The sequence below is a fragment of the Canis lupus genome, chromosome 33 (genome assembly GCF_048164855.1).
Source record: "Canis lupus baileyi chromosome 33, mCanLup2.hap1, whole genome shotgun sequence".
In the NCBI taxonomy this organism is placed as follows: domain Eukaryota; kingdom Metazoa; phylum Chordata; class Mammalia; order Carnivora; family Canidae; genus Canis; species Canis lupus.
The window spans coordinates 6,908,008-6,925,870 of record NC_132870.1 but is presented as its reverse complement, the minus strand read 5'-3'; the positions used below and the strand labels follow the sequence as shown (position 1 = coordinate 6,925,870).

The window sequence follows — 17,863 nt, the reverse complement described above, 5'->3', positions numbered from 1 at the left end:
AGAGCAGGTTGGAAAAGAATGAGAATGTCTACTGGTGGATAATGTGACTGCCTATACAGGAAAGTCATGGTGATCTTTAAAAAAAAAAAAAAAGCTGCTGGAACCAGTGAGTTTAAGCAAAGTCAATATATAAAATTGTATTTTCACATAGTAGCAATGAGCATTTAGAAACAAATTTTACATTACCATTTATAGTAGCACCTCAAAATATGTAATGTAACCAATTTATACAAGATCTTTAGGTGAAATGTAGAACACATTGATAAAATTAAGAGATATACCATGTTCATGGATTGGTATGTTCAATAATATTAAGATCTCATTTCTCCAAATTGGTCTTTAGTTTCCACAAAACTCCAGTCAAAATCCCAGCAGGAGTTTTTGTAAAAATCAACAGCTGATTATAAAATTCATACAGAAAGGTACAGAGTAGCCAAACATTTCTGAATAAAGAACAAAGTTGAAAGACTCCCACCTGGCTTCAAGACTCCTATAAGGCTAATCAGGTTATTGCAGTACTGATGAAGTGTTAGACCTATGGATCAATGGAACAGAACAGAACACCCAGAACTAGACCCAATATATATAGTCAGTTTTTGACAAGAGTTCAAAGGTAATTCAGGGAAGAAAGAAGAATCTTTTTAACAGGGTTGGGAGATACATATGTTGAAATCTGAAGCTCAACTTATACCATAGACCAAAATTAACTGAAAATGGATCATAACCTAAATGTAAAACCTAAAGCTACAAAACACCTAGAAGAAATAATATAAGAAAAATTGTGTGGCCTTGGGTTAGACAAAGATTTCTTAGATACAAAACTAAGTATGACCCCTAAAAGAAAGAAATGGATAAACTGGACTTAACAAAATCAATGTCTTCAGAACACACTAATAAAAAAAGCCATAGATGCAGAAAATATTTGCAAAACACATCAGATCATGCACTTATATCCAGAATATATAATTAACACTCAAAAAACTGACCTTCCAAAATATGGGCAAAAGACTTGAACATACCTTTCACCTAAGGTTATGTGGATGGCAAATAATCTTATGAAAAATGCTCAGCATCATTAGCTGTTAGGAAATTGGAAATGAAAGCCACAATGAAATCTCACTGAACACCTATTAGAATGGCCAATTCAAAACAAAACCCTGGTGACCAAATACTGGGAAGAAAGGAGAGCAAATGAACTTTCTTATACATTCCTGATTAGAATGCAGAGTGGTACAGTCATTTCACAAAACTAGCTCTGGCACTTTGTTATAAAGTACAACATACGCTTACCATATTATCCATGTATGGATATCGCACATTTTTATTTATCCATCAGTTGGACATTTACGCTTTTTCATTTTGTAGCTATAGTGCTATGAAGTTTGTTTACAAGTTTTTAAATGGATGTTTTCATTTATCTTGGGTATATATGCCTGTTAGTAGAACTGCTGGGCAATATGGTAACTCTGCATTTAACTACCCTTTTTAAAGAACTGCCACGCTATTTTCCAAAGCATCTGCATTCCCACCAACAGTGTATGAGGGTTTCAATTTCTTCACATTCTTGTCAACACTTGTTATTGTCTTATATCCATCCCAGTGGGTGTAAAGTGATACCTCATTGTGGTTTTGATTTGCATTTCCCAGATGGTTTATGATGTTGGGTATATATTCATGTGTTTACAGGCCATGGGTAATCTCCTTTGAAGAATGTCTATTTGTGTTCTTTACCCATTTTTCAAATTGGGTTGTCCATCATTGAGTTACAGTAGTTCTTTGTATATTCTGGATACAAGTCCTTTATCAGATAAATTAGTAAAAATTTTCTCCCATTTTGTGAGTTGTCTCTTTCATTGACAGTGTCCTTTGAAGCACAAATTTTTTAATTTTGGTGAAATTTTTGTTGTTTATGTTTTCAGTGTCATATTTAAGAAACTATTGCCTAATCCAAATACCAAGGATTTACTCTTTTTTTTTTTTTTTAAGATTTTATTTATTCATGAGAGACACACACACGCACAGAGAGGCAGAGACACAGGCAGAGGGAGAAGCAGGCTCCACGCAGGGAGTCCTATGTGGGACTTGATCCTGGGACCCCAGGATCACGCCCTGGGCCAAAGGCAGACGCTAAACCGCTGAGCCATCCAGGAGTCCCTACTCTATTTTCTTTTAAGAGTTTTATAGTTTTACCTTTTATAGATAGGTCTTTGACCTATTTAGAGTTAATACTTTTGCATGTGGACATCCAGTTGTTCCAGCACTATTTGCTGAAAAATAGGAAGGATAAATTTCTGAAGAGAATGTTTGTTTTCCCTGAAAAGGACAAAGGTGCTAAGTGGAAAATATAAACTAAATTACCCTAATCAAATATGAATAATTTATTTTAAAAATTCACTGTAAAGCATATCATGTTAAGTAAACCTGATATCAGACTTGAAACACTTTCACTAGGGCAAGAGCAATTAATGGTTCAAGGCAGTGAAGGATATATTTTTGTCTTCCATGTCTGTCCAATTTATCCAGCACTTAAAGAAATAATGCGTAACACTAATTTCTTTAACTACAGAATATATTAGTACAGTAGTACAATGCAAGGGCAAAGAACACAAGACACCTACAGGTATGAACCTAGTTTTAAGTAAAACTCAGGACAAAACTTGGGAATTATATAAGCAATAAGTTAAAAGGTAGTGACTTAACAAATAGGCTTCCTTTAAATAAGATTTATCCAGTGCATCTAAACTAATTCTATTGCAACAAAAACCACAATATCTAGACTTCTCAGCAATAGCTCTTACATAAAATGTAGTACAACTCTGGTTACATCTCAAAACTTAAGCCTTTGAGGTAGAAAAAACCAAATATATCAAAATATACAATTTAAGGGGAATTTCAGTTAATAAAAACTTTCATCTGGTCATTAATCTTTTGCAATTTCAAGTTTTCATATTAACTGTACATGAATATTCACTCAATGATAAAGAGTAAATGTTTTACACACAGAGATGAATCATATGCCTGTTTCTTCTTTTATCCACTTATAACACTCCCCAGATGTTAAAGTACATATACCAATGTTTTTCTATTCATCTTTTCAAGCCTGGGTATGAGAGAATGGAGAAAATTGTCCTTGGTATGTTTCCATCTTCAGATTATTTAAGCTTCTCTAAATTTCTGAAAACACTCATTATTAAATCAAGACAAATATTTTCATAACCATTGTCTCAAATGGTCATCTTTTTCTAATTTATTAATCACCTGGTGTGAATCCCTTATTCATTCAATACTGAAAATACGTCTATTTCAGCCTCCCTGCAAGCATAAGGAGACTTTGGAAGGAGAAGCTGAAATAAGGCTTCTCCTCATTCTTTGATGGGCATCAGGCTCTTCCAGTGGAGTCAAGTAAGTATCCACTCAATTATTCAAAAGTAATATTTTAAAGTCCAAGGACAATGGATTGTGAAAATGATATCACCTATGTACTTCTCAGACTACATTCCCCAGGTTCGCTGCAGCATGCTTCTGTTTTAGGGTAGCCTGGCCAAGGGGTTTTGTGGTCATATTTTATTTTAGCCTAATTTTCAAACCACATCTTAATTTTTATATGTAATAAAGATTATATCCAAGATTTTATAGATATTCTGTCAACATTTTCAGTTTTTTTTCCTGTCAACATTCTCAGAGCTGTAAAACAAAGCTCTTTCAGTCTATTTGTAAAAGTCAATCTTTTAATGACTCTTAGTTGTTATACTCTCTTGTTTTAAGGTAGACTGAACAAGTTCAAAGTAGGTCCCATTATTCAGTCTTATCGTAGTATATTCAAAGGCAGCACCTGTTGGCTAGACTCCTCCTACTGACTTACAGCTTTCTACAATCCAAGTTAACTGAAATGCCGCAAACCATACCAAAGTGCAAGATTTTATAATACGCATAATCAGAAATTCTAATAAGTCAGAATTACAAACTTGTCAACTATGGTCAATTTATGAGATACGGTAAGTTGAACTTTAAAATAAATGCTGACCAAGTATTCTTTATAAAAATTTTGAGACATTTTAGGTCCCTCATTTGAATGGATAGCCATCATTACTTAACAAATGCCTGAATTTATTGGTATTAGCAAAACCTGAACATCTGTAATCTTGTAAAGATGACCACTGCTTCTTTGACAAAGTTTTCATTTCAAGTCTTTCTGAATGGTGTTTTAGAGGGTACTGAGCTACATCTTTAGCTCTGATTTTTAAGAAACAGATTATTATATCCTTTAGTAACTTTACAAAGTGATTGATGGCACACACTTCTCCATCAAAGAGATGCTCATCTAAATCTACAAAAAGATAAATATGCCCAGAAAGCTCACACAATATTTTCTGCTGGAGATATAACTCTCTCTGTTTAGGAAGTAGTTCATAGACTGCCATTCTTGAATGGGTTCTTACAATTCGCTCACAAATATTTATGACTTGACAGAGACTTTCTGAAGGGATATGCAAACCGTTCTTCTTTTTGACACATAACAGTGACCCAATTTTAGCAACTTTGAGATCCGAAGCATACAATGCACTGATGCAGTCCTCACAAGTTAAAAGAGCTGATAACTTATTTGCAACATGACTGGCACAACAGGTGAGTTTTCGCCTGTGATCTGACAGATCAAGTAATGCCTCACTGAGAGGACAATTAGACCAGTCTTGGCAAATATCCTCTTTGTGAAAAACAGTCTTTATAACGCTGATACCATACTGACGCTGAACTGTCCAAAGGGCCAAGTCTGTCCTTCGATCAATTGAAATGTCAAGGATGCTTACTTCACTTAGAAAAACTTCGTCTTGTAATCTGTATCTGGTCTCCAAATTATGGTAAGCTTTCTGGAATGCCACACAGGTAGGGTTAGAACTGGTTACTAATACCTGTCTAAGCATCTTCAGAAATAATTCCAGATGGTCTTGACTGAATTTATAAGTCAGAAGATAAGGAAAAGGCATGATTTTAGGGAAAACATAATTCTGGTAGAGCCATTTTAAGCTCTCAGCATTAAGCAAAAATCCCAAGAATCCTAGTTTCCGTTTACCTTTAATTATTTGATTGTTGCTAGCATCCGATAATGTCACAAAGATAGTCTTGGCTTCAATTAATACCCGATTAATTTTACTGTAAGTTTCAGGCAGTAGGGGTCCTTTAAGTCCCTTTCCATAACAGTTCCTACTATTAAAAATGTCAAACAGGTTGTTAACTAAGCGTAAAAAATGGATGGTACCAATACAGTTTTGAAAAGAAGGCAGGCCTAATGACAGCAAGCATTCCAATGCGCTGGCCACGCTGTCACTGAACACTTGGGCTGCACAGTTCATCTTCAGTACATGGTTTTTCAGATTTGCAAGTTTTCTTGGGAGTCTTTCCATATTTGCTAATTCCTGTTCCCCTAGTGCTACTAACTCCACAAGGTGCTGCCAATGTGCTGTGCCATTTATGAATTGAATGCTTTGAAAATTCTGAAATGCATTTCTTATTAATCTGAGTAAGTGGCAAGAATCAAAGAAGTATGCAATCTGTTGACTAGAAGACGAAGGATGCTGAAATGTACACTTCATGTTGTCTCCATCAATATGTATCCCCAATGCTTTTGCCATCTGAACACTGTGAGCTGTAGCATCAGACGTAACAGCCAGAACTGTGATCCCTATGTCACTCAGTTTGCCAATGGTAAGACGCAGCAACTGAGCTTGCAAATATCCGGATGCCCTGTTTACAAAAAAATAACCAAGAGGCGTTCTCCAGTGACCAGAAATACCCACTGCCATTAACAAAATAGTTTCTGAGGCAAGGGGTGTTTCATCAGCATCAAGTATACCAAGGCCAAAGTCCATAAACCCTTGCAAGTGGTGACTGCTGGGGTCCCACTGAAGTTGTTGCTTGAGAGATATGCCTTTTATTATCAGTGAACAATACTGATATAGCTGGTCACCATTCTCTACTCTTCGTTGAAGAAAAGAAAAAATGTTGCTGTTGAAACCTGGACTGGGTTTGCATTTGGATAACCATCTGGAAAATATAAAAAATGAAAAATATAAAATTCAAATGAAGAAATTTTTAAAAAAGGAAAAATACCTTAAATGGTACTAAAGTCGGGGTGCCTGGGTGGCAAATTTGGTTGAATTCGGTGGCTCTTGGTTTGGGCTCAGGTCATGATCTAGTGGTCATGAATCCGGTCCACACCAGACCCTACGTTCAGTGTGGAGTTTGCTTCAGATTCTCTCTCCCTCTTCCTCCTGCTCACTCTCTTTCTCTCAAATGAATAAAATCTTAAAAAAAAAAAAAAAATGGTACTAAAGTATGGCCTCAAATCCTTATAAAAACAAAGCCAAGTATAAGTAGCCAAATTCTACAGAAATTTTCAAGCATGTATTCATATAGTTACCAGAAAATAGTAAAATAATGGGGAAACTGAGAAACAGAGTAGTGAGTAGTATTTCAAGATGCAAACATACCACAAAGCAATTTTCATTGCTCATTTACTTTTTTTTTAAAGTATACCAATTACCCACTTTGTTCTAATTGATGTGTTTAAAATTTAGATCATAAACCAGTCTTACCTGTAAATTCAATGAAATAAAAAAAACTGTTGTAGAGGAAGGAAACTCTGGGAGTATCTAGCACATCTACCCCATTTTACAGGTTAGGAAACTAGGACACAGGAAGAGCTTACGCCACATGGTCCTGGCTGTGCTGCTAGTTCTGTACAAATGTGGAAGCCAGATTTCCTGAGGTCCTGCTAGTGCTTTTCCCACTGCTCCTTGTAGCTTCAAAATTATGCTCTCAGGGACAATTAAGGTGTCTGCATTGGTCTGCCCTACACAAAGTACCTACATTATTACCTTAGGAGTTCTTCTGTAGTGTCCTCAACCCTCCCAGACTCCTGATTATGCACTCCTATTAACCTTAGCATTTGTCTTCAAAATCGTTTTTACACAGTTCTGATTTACTCTTTCTAATTTGTTGTAGGCTCAGGAAAAGCAACAGCCAAGTTTAATCATTGTCTAAAATAAGACTAAATGGATGCTAAAGTAGAGACTGGAGAGTTCACCCTGAGGTCTACTTTTGTAACTCAAGTAACTTTTGGGGTTTTGTTTTTGTTTATTTAAGATTTTTATTTAGAGAAAGAGAGAGTGTTAGCATGAGGTGGGTCAGAGGCAGAGGCAGGGGGAGAAGACGACTCTCCGCTGATCAGGGAGCTCAATGTGGGGCTCAATCCCAGGACCACAGGATCATGATCTGAGCTGAAGGCAGATGCTTCACTGACTGAGCCATCCAGGTACCCTGGGTAGGCGTTAGTATTTCTGATTTTGGGGCTATATTCTAAGGTGCCAAGGTTTCGTCCTGGACAGTCGACCACTATTTAATTTTTTTTTTAAGATTTTATTTATTTATTCATGAGAGACACAGAGGGAGAAGCAGGCTTCATGCAGGAAGTCCAACGTGGGACTTGATCCCAGGTCTCGAGGATCACGCCGTGGGCTGAAGGCGGCTCTAAACCGCTGAGCCACCCAGGCTGCCCGATCACTATTTAATTTAAATGTACCTCTCTAAGTATTTCAGGACAGGGCTTTCCAAATATTTTGCTGTAACCTAAAAGTTCCATAAATGAAATTTACCGTCACTACATGCTATGCACACACACATATATAACATTGTGTATATAATGCCAATTATGACCCACTAAACTGATTTCATTTTTTTTTTTTAAGATTTTGTTTATTTAATCATGAGAGACACACACAGAGAGAGAGGCAGAGACACAGGCAGAGGGAGAAGCAGGCTCCATGCAGGGAGCCTGACGTGGGACTCGATCCCAGGTCTCCAGGATCACTCCCTGGGCCGAAGGCGGGGCACTCAACCACTGAGCCACCCAGGCGTCCCACTAAACTGATTTCAAAATGCACTAATGGGTTTGAAAAACACATTTATAGGATGCAAAAGACATACTTTGACTCTAAGTTGCTTATAACTTATTTAAGAGACAAAAGTATTAATCAAAAAAAATTTAAATATCAATTGGTTGTTTATATTTTAAAATAGTAAAATAATGATGAAACAGGTCAGTGCTACAGCCCACTACTATGTTGAATACCCTTTGCAAAGATGCTTCCAAATTTTAACTTTAAGTTCTTTTTCTTGCATTAGGATTCTCAAATGAACACCAAAGATGCTTACTGTGTTGCATATGGAATCAGTATGTAATGAAAGTATTTCATGCCTCGATGTAAAAGTTTTTAGTTTAAATAGGCTAAGATAAAGTTTATGTTCTTTGAGCTTGATTTCTAAATAGAAATCTAAATAGTATTTTTATGTCCATAGCTATGAGAATGAGGTCTTGAATATCAGGCAGAAAGATATGTGGCCTTGTTTTTAAAGTTTCTATATCTGAAAATGGAAATACCCAAACCAGGTTTGTGACTTAGAACTGTAGAGAAGTGGGATCCCTGGGTGGCGCAGCGGTTTGGCGCCTGCCTTTGGCCCAGGGCACAATCCTGGAGACCCGGGATCGAATCCCACGTCGGGCTGCCGGTGCATGGAGCCTGCTTCTCCCTCTGCCTGTGTCTCTGCCTCTCTCTCTCTCTCTCTCTCTCTGTGACTATCATAAATAAAAAAAATAATAATAATAAAAGATCTAAATCTAAAAAAGAACTATAGAGAAGTGACTGATTTCTGTGTCTAACCTTTCTTCCCTTTTAAAATGAAAATTTTTTTTGATAGTAAAAAAAGGCACACTATTTTTTTAAGAGTAAAACAATACTGAAATGTGCAAATAGTAATAATCACTTTAATATTTCAGGGACATTCTTCCAGATTTCTTTATGTATATATACACACCTAGATACAATTTTTAAAATTTATACTGAATCTTTTTTTTTTTACTTAATAGTAATGTTACAGAAATATTTTTCTGTGTCCTTAACTATTGACTTACAGCATTTTAAATGTGTACATGGTATCCCATAGTATAGTTAAGCCATAAATTACGCTGTTACACTAACCTGTCTTTCAACAGGTTATTTCCATTTTTTAGATAACAGCACTGTAACATGTACTCATGTGCACATATATACACGTACATACTCCTGTCACTTATGCAATTCCTAGGAATAGGATACAAAAGTAAATCTACTTATGCAAGTATTAGAATAAATGGATTCAACTTTTATAAGAAATTAAAAACAAATTTTGGACCTCCAATGCACAGAATTGGATGAATAAATTTAAAATTAATTCACGTTCCAATTCTCCTTCACACAATTTTTACCAAAAATTTACATTCTCAACAACATATTTTAAATTAAACAACAGCTTAGTCATGGAGTGATTATAGGGAGTCTACTGGGTGGCTTTAAACTGCCTGGAGAAGAACTGCTGAAGAGCCATGATGCTGAGCTGAATGTTTTTCAAGACTGTTAGCTCTTCCCATAGTCTTGTTTATCTCTGAATCTCTCCTATTACCTTCTCTATTAGAGGGAACTAATTTACTATATTACAATGAATACCTAAATAGAAAGTTAGAGAAAATATCAATATCATACTATAAGTATCATTATTAAAATAAGGAAGGCTGAGGATGTTAGGACATTCTTACAAAAGATATGTGAAAACAAACTACCTTCAAGACCCAAAGAACTGGAATTATCTGAAGCACAGCTCTGGGAAGGTTCTGGACATAAAGAATTTAAGAGAGAACTGAAAAAGATGCAACATCAGAACACAGCAAATTACAGAAGTGGCTGATAGTGGGTAAGAATTAGAGAAAGATACAAGTAGAAATTAGTGAGGGAGGTACCGGTCTGAATCAAAGGTTTTTAAAAATATAAGCCTGGCTTGGTCTGTCATCATCTAATTGTTTATCATATAACTGTCTCTCCATCATCAAAGAGGAAAAACAATGATTCGCATTTTCTCCTTCCCCCCCCAAACTTCTTATGTCTCCTGCCCCAACTCTCAGCTATTATCTTTTTAAGTAAGCTTGCCCAGTGCAGAGCCCAACATGGGGCTTGAACTCACAACCCTGAGATCAAGACATAAGCTGAGATCAAGAGCTGGTCACTTACTCAATGGAACCACCCAGGTGCCCCTCAGCTATTATCTTTCTATCACTAAGAAAATAGAAGCAATCCAATAAAAACTCATTTTCCTACTACCAAATCTGTTAACCTATTGAATATGTATCTCTGCCTTTCTGCCCCTTGTTTGAATGTTTTATAACAAGCATGTATTACTATCATATTAAACAAGGTATTTTAGTTTCAGACAAAGTTCCAAAAGAAATAATAACTTTTTGAGTACTAAAGTTGTACTAAATAGGGACACCGGGTGGCTCAGTCGGTTAGGCATCTGCCTTCAGCTCAGGTCATGATCCCAGGGTCCTGGGATTGAGTCCCAAGTTGGGCTCCCTGCTCCCTGGGGAACCTGCTTCTCCCTCTCCCTCTGCCGGCCGCTCACCCTGCTTGTGCGCCGGCATGCTCTCTCTCTCATCAAATAAATAAAATCTAAAAAAATAAAATTGTACTAAGATAATGTCATAGCAAAGGTTATAAAACGCAAAATGACTTGAAAAGAGAAAAGATCAGTGTGAGCTGGAATTGCCAGAGAATATTTAATCCAGAAGTTGATGTAGAACTATAGGAAATGAAACATCTCACATAAACCACAGTGCAAAATCAGGAATCAGTGGTTTTTAAAATCGGTGAAGAGAGAACTTGACTAAAAAAGGCATAGAAGGGGGAGATACCAATATAGTGTCTATAAAAACATCTCCTGCCTAGCAGAAAGCATACATTTAAAAATAAGAATAACATCTGGTCTAAAAAGCACAATCATATTATGGAAGAGCATGAATAAGCCTATACACAAATGTTCAACTCAATATATTAAATGGCCATTACAACCAAAAAACGGGAGCAATATAAATAAATGTCCAACAGTTGGAGAATGCTGTGGTTAAGTAGAGTACAACTACCTGATACTATGCAGTTATTAAAGATCGTACTATGTAAAAAAACTAATAAATTTAAGCACAGAAGAATAACTGGAAGAAAATTCCCTAAATGTTAATAATAATTGTTTACATATAACAATTGGTAGAAGGATTAATGAATTTTCCTTCTTTTTTTCTCTCATTTCTATTTTTTATTAGTATTATTTTAATAGTATGTGGAGGAAAATTATTATTTAAAAAGAGTATAATACACAGCATGATGACTACAGTTAATACTGTACCGTATATTTGTTTTTTGTTTGTTTTGTTTTTTTACTTATTTATGAGAGACACACAGAGAGAGAGGCAAAGACACAGGCACAGGGAGAAGCAGGCTCCATGCAGGAAGCCTGATGTGGGACTCGATCCCAGGACCCTGGGATCACGACCTAAGCCAAAGGCAGACGCTGAAACCACTGACCCACCCAGAGGTCCCCATATCATATATTTGAAAGTTGCCAAGAGAATAGGTCTTGAAAGTTCTCATTACAAGAAAAAAGCTATTTTAATTTTGTGTGTGATGAATGTTAACTAGCCTTAGTGTGGTGATCATTTTGCAACATATACAAATACTAAATAATTATTATACACTTAAAACTAGAATAGTGTTATATGTTAATTACATGATCTCGCAGAGTTTCTCCAGCTCAGAGCCCCTCTGAGTCTGTTTTAAAATTGAAGCAGTAAGAAACCAAGAGGCATGTTCCAGGACAGGGGACTGCTGTCCTTCCCCGCTGGCCTCCGCCTTATCTACACTGAATTAAATGGAACACTGTTCTTTAGACAGCAACTTGAGGTCCACTGCATTTCCTCCTTACATCTATTTGAAATGCTAAGTGACTGTTGAGGCATTTTTTTTTTTCTTTCCACAAATATTTACCAAGGGACCATAGAGCATGCTCCAGGTACCATGCAGGATCCGTATAAGAAAGTAGCATAACAGAATCAGACACAGACCTCAGACTGAGGCAGCTCCTGGTCCAGTGGGAAAACAGTGTTTTAAGAACTATGATTCAGGGATGTGTGGGTGGCTCAGCAGTTGAGCGCCTGCCTTCAGCCCAGGGCATGGTCCTGGAGTGCCAGGATCGAGTCCCTGCACTGGGCTCCCTACAGGGAGCCTGCTTCTTCCTCTGCCTATGTCTCTGCCTCTCTGTGTCTCTCATGAATAAATAAATAAAATCTTAAAAAAAAAATAAAAGTACTATGATTCAGTTCTGTATCATTTGTATGAGAAGAGTACTTACTGCAGGCCAAGCTTCTGATAGGATGTCATATCTAATTTGAGTCTGAAGACTAGAGTAATCACCAGGACCAACAGATAGAAAGAGAGAGAGAGAGAATGGGTACAGGAACAGTAAGTCCCTGAGGCAAGAAGCAGCAATTGAACATAGAATGCTAGAGGGGAAAGAGGGAGGCAAAAGATGAGCCCTGGAGCCCAGCAGGGCCCACATCATGGGAAGTTCAGAAAACCATAGGAAGGAATTAGCCTATAGGCTGTGGGCAATGAGGAGGTTTACGTATTAGGAAAGTGACTATTATGGTTGAATTTTGTCCCTCAAAAAGACATACTGGAGTCCTAAGCCCCAGCACCTCAGAATGTGACCTTATTTGGAGATATGGTCTTTACAGAGATAATCAAGTTAAAATTAGGTCATTAAGGTGAATCCTAATCCTACATGAGTGGCCCTCATAAAAAGAAGAAATTTGGGCACAGAAGCACACATATATAAAGGAAGATGATGTAAGGAGACACAGGAAAAAAGACCACCAACTACAAATTAAGTCAAGAAGAGAGGAATGGAACAGACTCTCCCTCACAGCCCTCAGAAGGAACCAACCCTGCTGACACCTTGATTTTGTGGACTTGTAACCTCCAGAACTCTGAGACAATAGATTTCCGTCATTTTTAAGCCCAATTGATCAATATTAAAAAGCATCTGTAAAACCAGTGATAAGAAAAATAGTAAAAGTTGAGTGTTACTTTCATAAAACATTACTGCAAAGCCACTGCGTTATCTGCTTTACACTAAGAGAATTATAAATATATCTATGTACTTTAATGACAAATCCTACAAAATTATTTACCAAAATCTCCTCCCAGAACCTGCCACGGGCATCAACTTATAGAGCTTACAAAAATGCAGCTTTTTGTGCTTAGTCTCAAACCAATGGTGTCAATCTAGAACTGTTCTAGATTTTCTAGGATAGTCCAATATTAAAACTACTGAAGTGGGCAGCCCGGGTTGCGCAGCGGTTTGGCACCGCCTGCAGCCTGGGGTGTGATCCTGGAGACCCGGGATCAAGTCCCACATCGGGCTCCCTGCATGGAACCTGCTTCTCTCTCTCCCTCTCCCTCTGCCTGTGTCTCTGCCTCTCTCTGTGTCAATAAATAAATAAAATCTTTAAAACTACTAAAGTATATTAGAATCCGGATTTTTTTTTTAATCACCCAGTGTCTCTGCCACCTGGAGGATGCAAAAAAGTTGTCAAAGTATTTGCCTTCATGTTGTTGGTGAAAATATTGCTGCTGTGATAATATGCAAGTACCACCTAAAATCTTCTAAAAAGAGAAAATGGACTAATAAGAGTTTGAGTATGAATAGCCTTAACACATAAAATGCAATAAAATAATAAAATACTAATTTTCTTTAACATCTAAAAAGTAATTCACTTACGTCCTGAGGATGGAAGAATGAGGCAGCTTGAGAATCTTTCTTACATAATCATAGACTTTGCTACTGCACAAGTAGAGTGTACATGCAAATTGTTTCATTTCTGTGGAGTACTCAGCTGTTTCTCTCCAGTTATACAACTCCCACTTAAAATCTGTTAAAATAAATTTATTTATTCTTTGTGATGAAGAGTGTGTACAGTAACATTTTCAGGTATAGATCACAGCATTTGGATATAAATGCAATGGGCATCCAAATCCAAATCCAATCACAGTTTAACTAAGTTTGTTCAATGGTTAATATCCAATCATAGAGCCTCCTGACTAGTTCATCCTGTTCATCTTGAATCATTTCACTCAAAAGAGGGAAGAAAAAAAGTTTCAACCTGAATCACTGTGTTTTACTATTCACTGGCAGCCTAAGTGGAGAATTTTAGAGGAAGAGGGAAGAAAATGAAATAAGTGGATAAAATTAAAGTCTCTGGATTATGAGCACATTTATTTATTTTGTTCCCTGATTACCATTTATTTGAGGGGTGAAAATGAGACACAAGAAACATTTCTGAGGATGGGATGCTATTCAGATTGAATAGACAATCTTCCCTACCTTGAAGGAAAAAAAAAAATCCTCTTTCCTGTTGGGGATTCCTGTTTATTATGTCTGTTTTCCCCTACTGGAAAAACACAAAATATTCTCCTCCTTTGGTGATACCTATTCTTTTCTAGAAATAAGACATACTTTTTTTTTTTTTTCAACCAGAACGTAAATCCAAAATCTCTACTGCTTTCATCAAAGAGTAAGTTGGAAAGATTTATTTTGTCCCTCTTCTTTGTTCACAAAGAAGAGTAGGTAGTTTTCCAATGGACATATCTGTCTTCTATAGAACATTTTAGAAAATAATATGGAGATTCATAGAATTTTCAAGCTCAATGAGAACTGGTGAAATTATCTGGTTCAACTCTGCTGCAAAAACACTTTAGTGATAAATTACATAGCAGTTAAAACTGCTTATAAAGAATTTGCAGTAAAATGAATAAGTGCTTTATAAAAACTGCAAAGTATAGTATATGGTATCAACCATATTATCTCATCTCTGGGTAGCAGGATTATGCTTAACTTTTATCATTTGTATATTTCTTCGTTTTTCCTATAATAAACCACATTACTTTTAAAGCTGGAAATACATAAAAGGATTTTGGCAATTCCTTTCTTTTTTGCTTACCCTGAGACTTCATGTTTCAATGAAGAGCACGTTTTCATAAGCAGTAGCAGAGTAAATACTTTATGATATTTTGGAAAAGGGGAACATACCTGAAAACTGTGCTCGTAGCAGACACTCTGTTTCTTCAGAAAGTAGTTTCTCTTCTACAAGTGCGTCAATTAATCGTAAGCCCTTTCTCTTCTTGATCATCCTATAGTTTTTTACAGAGACCAGTCTTTTTTTGGATACCTGGAGCATCTGTTGCACCTCGGCCAGTTTCTCTGCACCTATTGTCAGAGGTCTCTTTAAACTGTAGTTATGGTCCTCAGTAGCAATCTCTTGTGAATTATCAGGAAGTGGCTGTTTTAGGATTTTCTGTCTTGCTTTACCTTTAAGGTGTACACCCTGAAGAACCTGCAATAGAAACATCAAATTCAGGTTATTTTTGAAATTATCACACAGAAAACTGTCTATAAAAATACCACTAAATGCAAAACACTCACCTGGTTGCTTGGGAGAGTTAATTATGAAAGAAAAAAGTCATAATCTCTGATTTTTGCCAATGTATTTAAAGGAAAATGTGAAAGAAGTTTTTTGGTTTTTTTTTTCATCTCTACAGAAATAGTAACCTGATGCTGAAAGTTAACACGATGCTGAAAGTGTCTGAAATGGTAATGGTAACAACAGAAAGGTGGCAATTTGGGAAGGCTTCGTGGTAATGAGTTTTGAATAGTTTTTTAAAGGAGCAATCACATGACTTATTTTTTGCAAAAAGGCAGGCATAGTAGACAGAGCACGGGCTTTGGAATTAAGACTGAACTGGGTTTGAATCCTGACTTCCTCATTTAGTAGCTGTCACTAAATCCATCAGCTCCTCATTTGTAAAATGTGGATAATAATACAGAGTTGTTTTAAGGATAAAATAAGATGACTTATGTAAATCTCCTGGCACAATGGCCTGGACCACTGTAGGTCTCAATAAATAATGACTATTATTGATTTTACACAAAAGCATGAAAGCAAGTCAATTTATCAGATATACAGTAGTTTGAAAGAATTTGAGAAAAGAATACAGTAGTTTGAAAAGAGAATTCAGAGCAGTTAGAAATGCACGCATCAGGATGGAAGAGGTAGATGACTACAGCCTGTGCAGACGTGATGAGCCATGTACAAGAAGGTGGCCAAGAGATAAAAGGAGAACACGGAAACAGAAGAAATCTCAGGATGTAACACCAATACTGGTGACTGACTCACAGAAAGCCCTCTCTTTTCCATATATACCTCTCTATATGGATGCTAATAATTAGGTATATTTTTGGTCAAGGTCAGTAACATCACTGGGAGGAGCCCCCAAAAAGGTGTAATTTCTAGGTATTCTGGAACCTGTCTTACACAGCCTGAATTCTAAGGTATCTACTAGTTGATTCTTGCAATCAGTTTAGTAATCTTTATTGTGTGTCTTGACAATTATTTGCATTTTATATACCTAATTTTTTTTACAAAATTCCAATATTCCATGTAGATTTTTTAAAAAAATGAAAAATGAGTTTTCTAAGCATTTAAAATCTATTATTGGATTTATTTTAAGAATTTTAAGACTTAGGATTTCTTCTTAAATCTCTGTAAATTCTAGCTCTAATGTGAGGTATCTTGGTTTTTAAAGGCTCTGTAGAATTTAATTCTGTATGTACCTAGAGTTAAGTACCTTGTATAGAGAAACAGAAGGCACAGCTCCTTTTTTCAGCTTTCTTCTTATGCCATATGACTCAAAGTCACTTTCTTGAAAATGTTTGGAACATAGTATAGCACCTGGTCCTGGGATCCAAATCTTTTTGCTTCTGGGGTCCACACGATTAACAGCCCTGATCCATTTTGAGCGCTGTATGGTATCAGTTGGAAATCTACAGCAATCATATTAAAGTTCCATTAACATGAAATTATAGTAATACTACAGTATTTATTACATAAATCCATTTATTTAACTGCTTTATATAAACATCAAGTCTAGTTAAACTTACTTAATTTGATTTCATTTTTTTCAAAGTTCTTTGATTTTTTTTTAATCCAAGAGTTCTGATTTCATTTGCTTCAATTTGTACAAGGGCAATTCTCATATTAAGTATCCTACCACACTTTGTCTTCACTGCCTACACTTAACAGAATCTAAAGCAGATTCTGACATAGTCTTTAAACTATGTCCCTGGATTCTTTGCTCCTCCTCCTCTTAAAAGATGGAGCTGACTCTCCCCTTGAGTGTGGGCTAGAGATAGTGATTTGTTTCTAAGAAATAAAAAAAGCAGGAGTGGCAATGGGCAATAGACTAGATAATAAAAGCACTTGTTCCCTCTATCGAATGATTTTTCTCTGAGCAGAGCTTCTCTGCCATGTCATAAGCAGTCCTATAGAGATATAGGTCTACTTGGCAAGAAACAGGCTTCCAGTCAAAGGCTATGTTGAGTGAGCTTTCTGAAAGCACACCCTTCAGTCTCATCAAATGTTCAGAAGATTCTAGTATCGGCTAACATTTTACTGCAATCTTATGAGACACCCTTTAACACCCAGTTAATCCGCTCCTGAATTCCTACCCTCAGAATTTGTGAGATAACATTTCCACTGCATTTTTTAAAAAATTTGTCACTAAGCAGTAGAAAAACAAGTACATTTCCCATACTTGATTTTCCTCTCTTGTTTTGAAAGGCACCACTTTTTCCTAGCCTTGAATATAAAAATTACCTTGTATTTCTCTATTTTTAAGCCCATACTACTATGTTTAGAAATTGGGGAGAAAAAAAACTTACAAAATTAATATAATGAAACTCACAAAACTACTCTTTCTGCGCCCTCCTTCCTTGATTTATCTCGGGGACAGACCTAGGTAGCTGTGTGATTTATATATATATATATATATATATATATATATATATTTTTTTTTTTTTTTTTTTTTTTTTTTTTTTACTTAGGTTTTAA

The 17,863-nt window shown here is 36.2% G+C and overlaps 2 protein-coding genes across 4 annotated transcripts in view; one reads left to right on the top strand and one right to left on the bottom strand.

Annotated features, from left to right (window-relative positions):
• Positions 1–4,702, top strand: part of LIN54 (lin-54 DREAM MuvB core complex component) — an 87,347-nt gene extending 82,645 nt beyond the window's left edge. The window contains exon 12 of the mRNA XM_072810169.1: positions 3,308–4,702. Coding sequence (XP_072666270.1) covers positions 3,308–3,353 — 46 coding nt within the window. The 3' untranslated portion in view covers positions 3,354–4,702. The remainder of the gene's footprint in view (positions 1–3,307) is intronic.
• THAP9 (THAP domain containing 9) overlaps positions 1,969–17,863 on the bottom strand; it is a 20,811-nt gene continuing 4,916 nt past the window's right edge. For 2 of the 3 annotated variants that reach the window (XM_072810166.1, XM_072810168.1), the window contains exons 2-5: positions 16,602–16,797; positions 15,007–15,310; positions 13,699–13,849; positions 1,969–6,042 (exon numbers count right to left, since the gene is read on the bottom strand). In XM_072810166.1, the coding sequence (XP_072666267.1) occupies positions 4,065–6,042; positions 13,699–13,849; positions 15,007–15,310; positions 16,602–16,797 (2,629 nt within the window). In that variant the 3' untranslated portion in view covers positions 1,969–4,064. The remainder of the gene's footprint in view (positions 6,043–13,698; positions 13,850–15,006; positions 15,311–16,601; positions 16,798–17,863) is intronic. The other variant, XM_072810167.1, reaches the window with a different exon arrangement.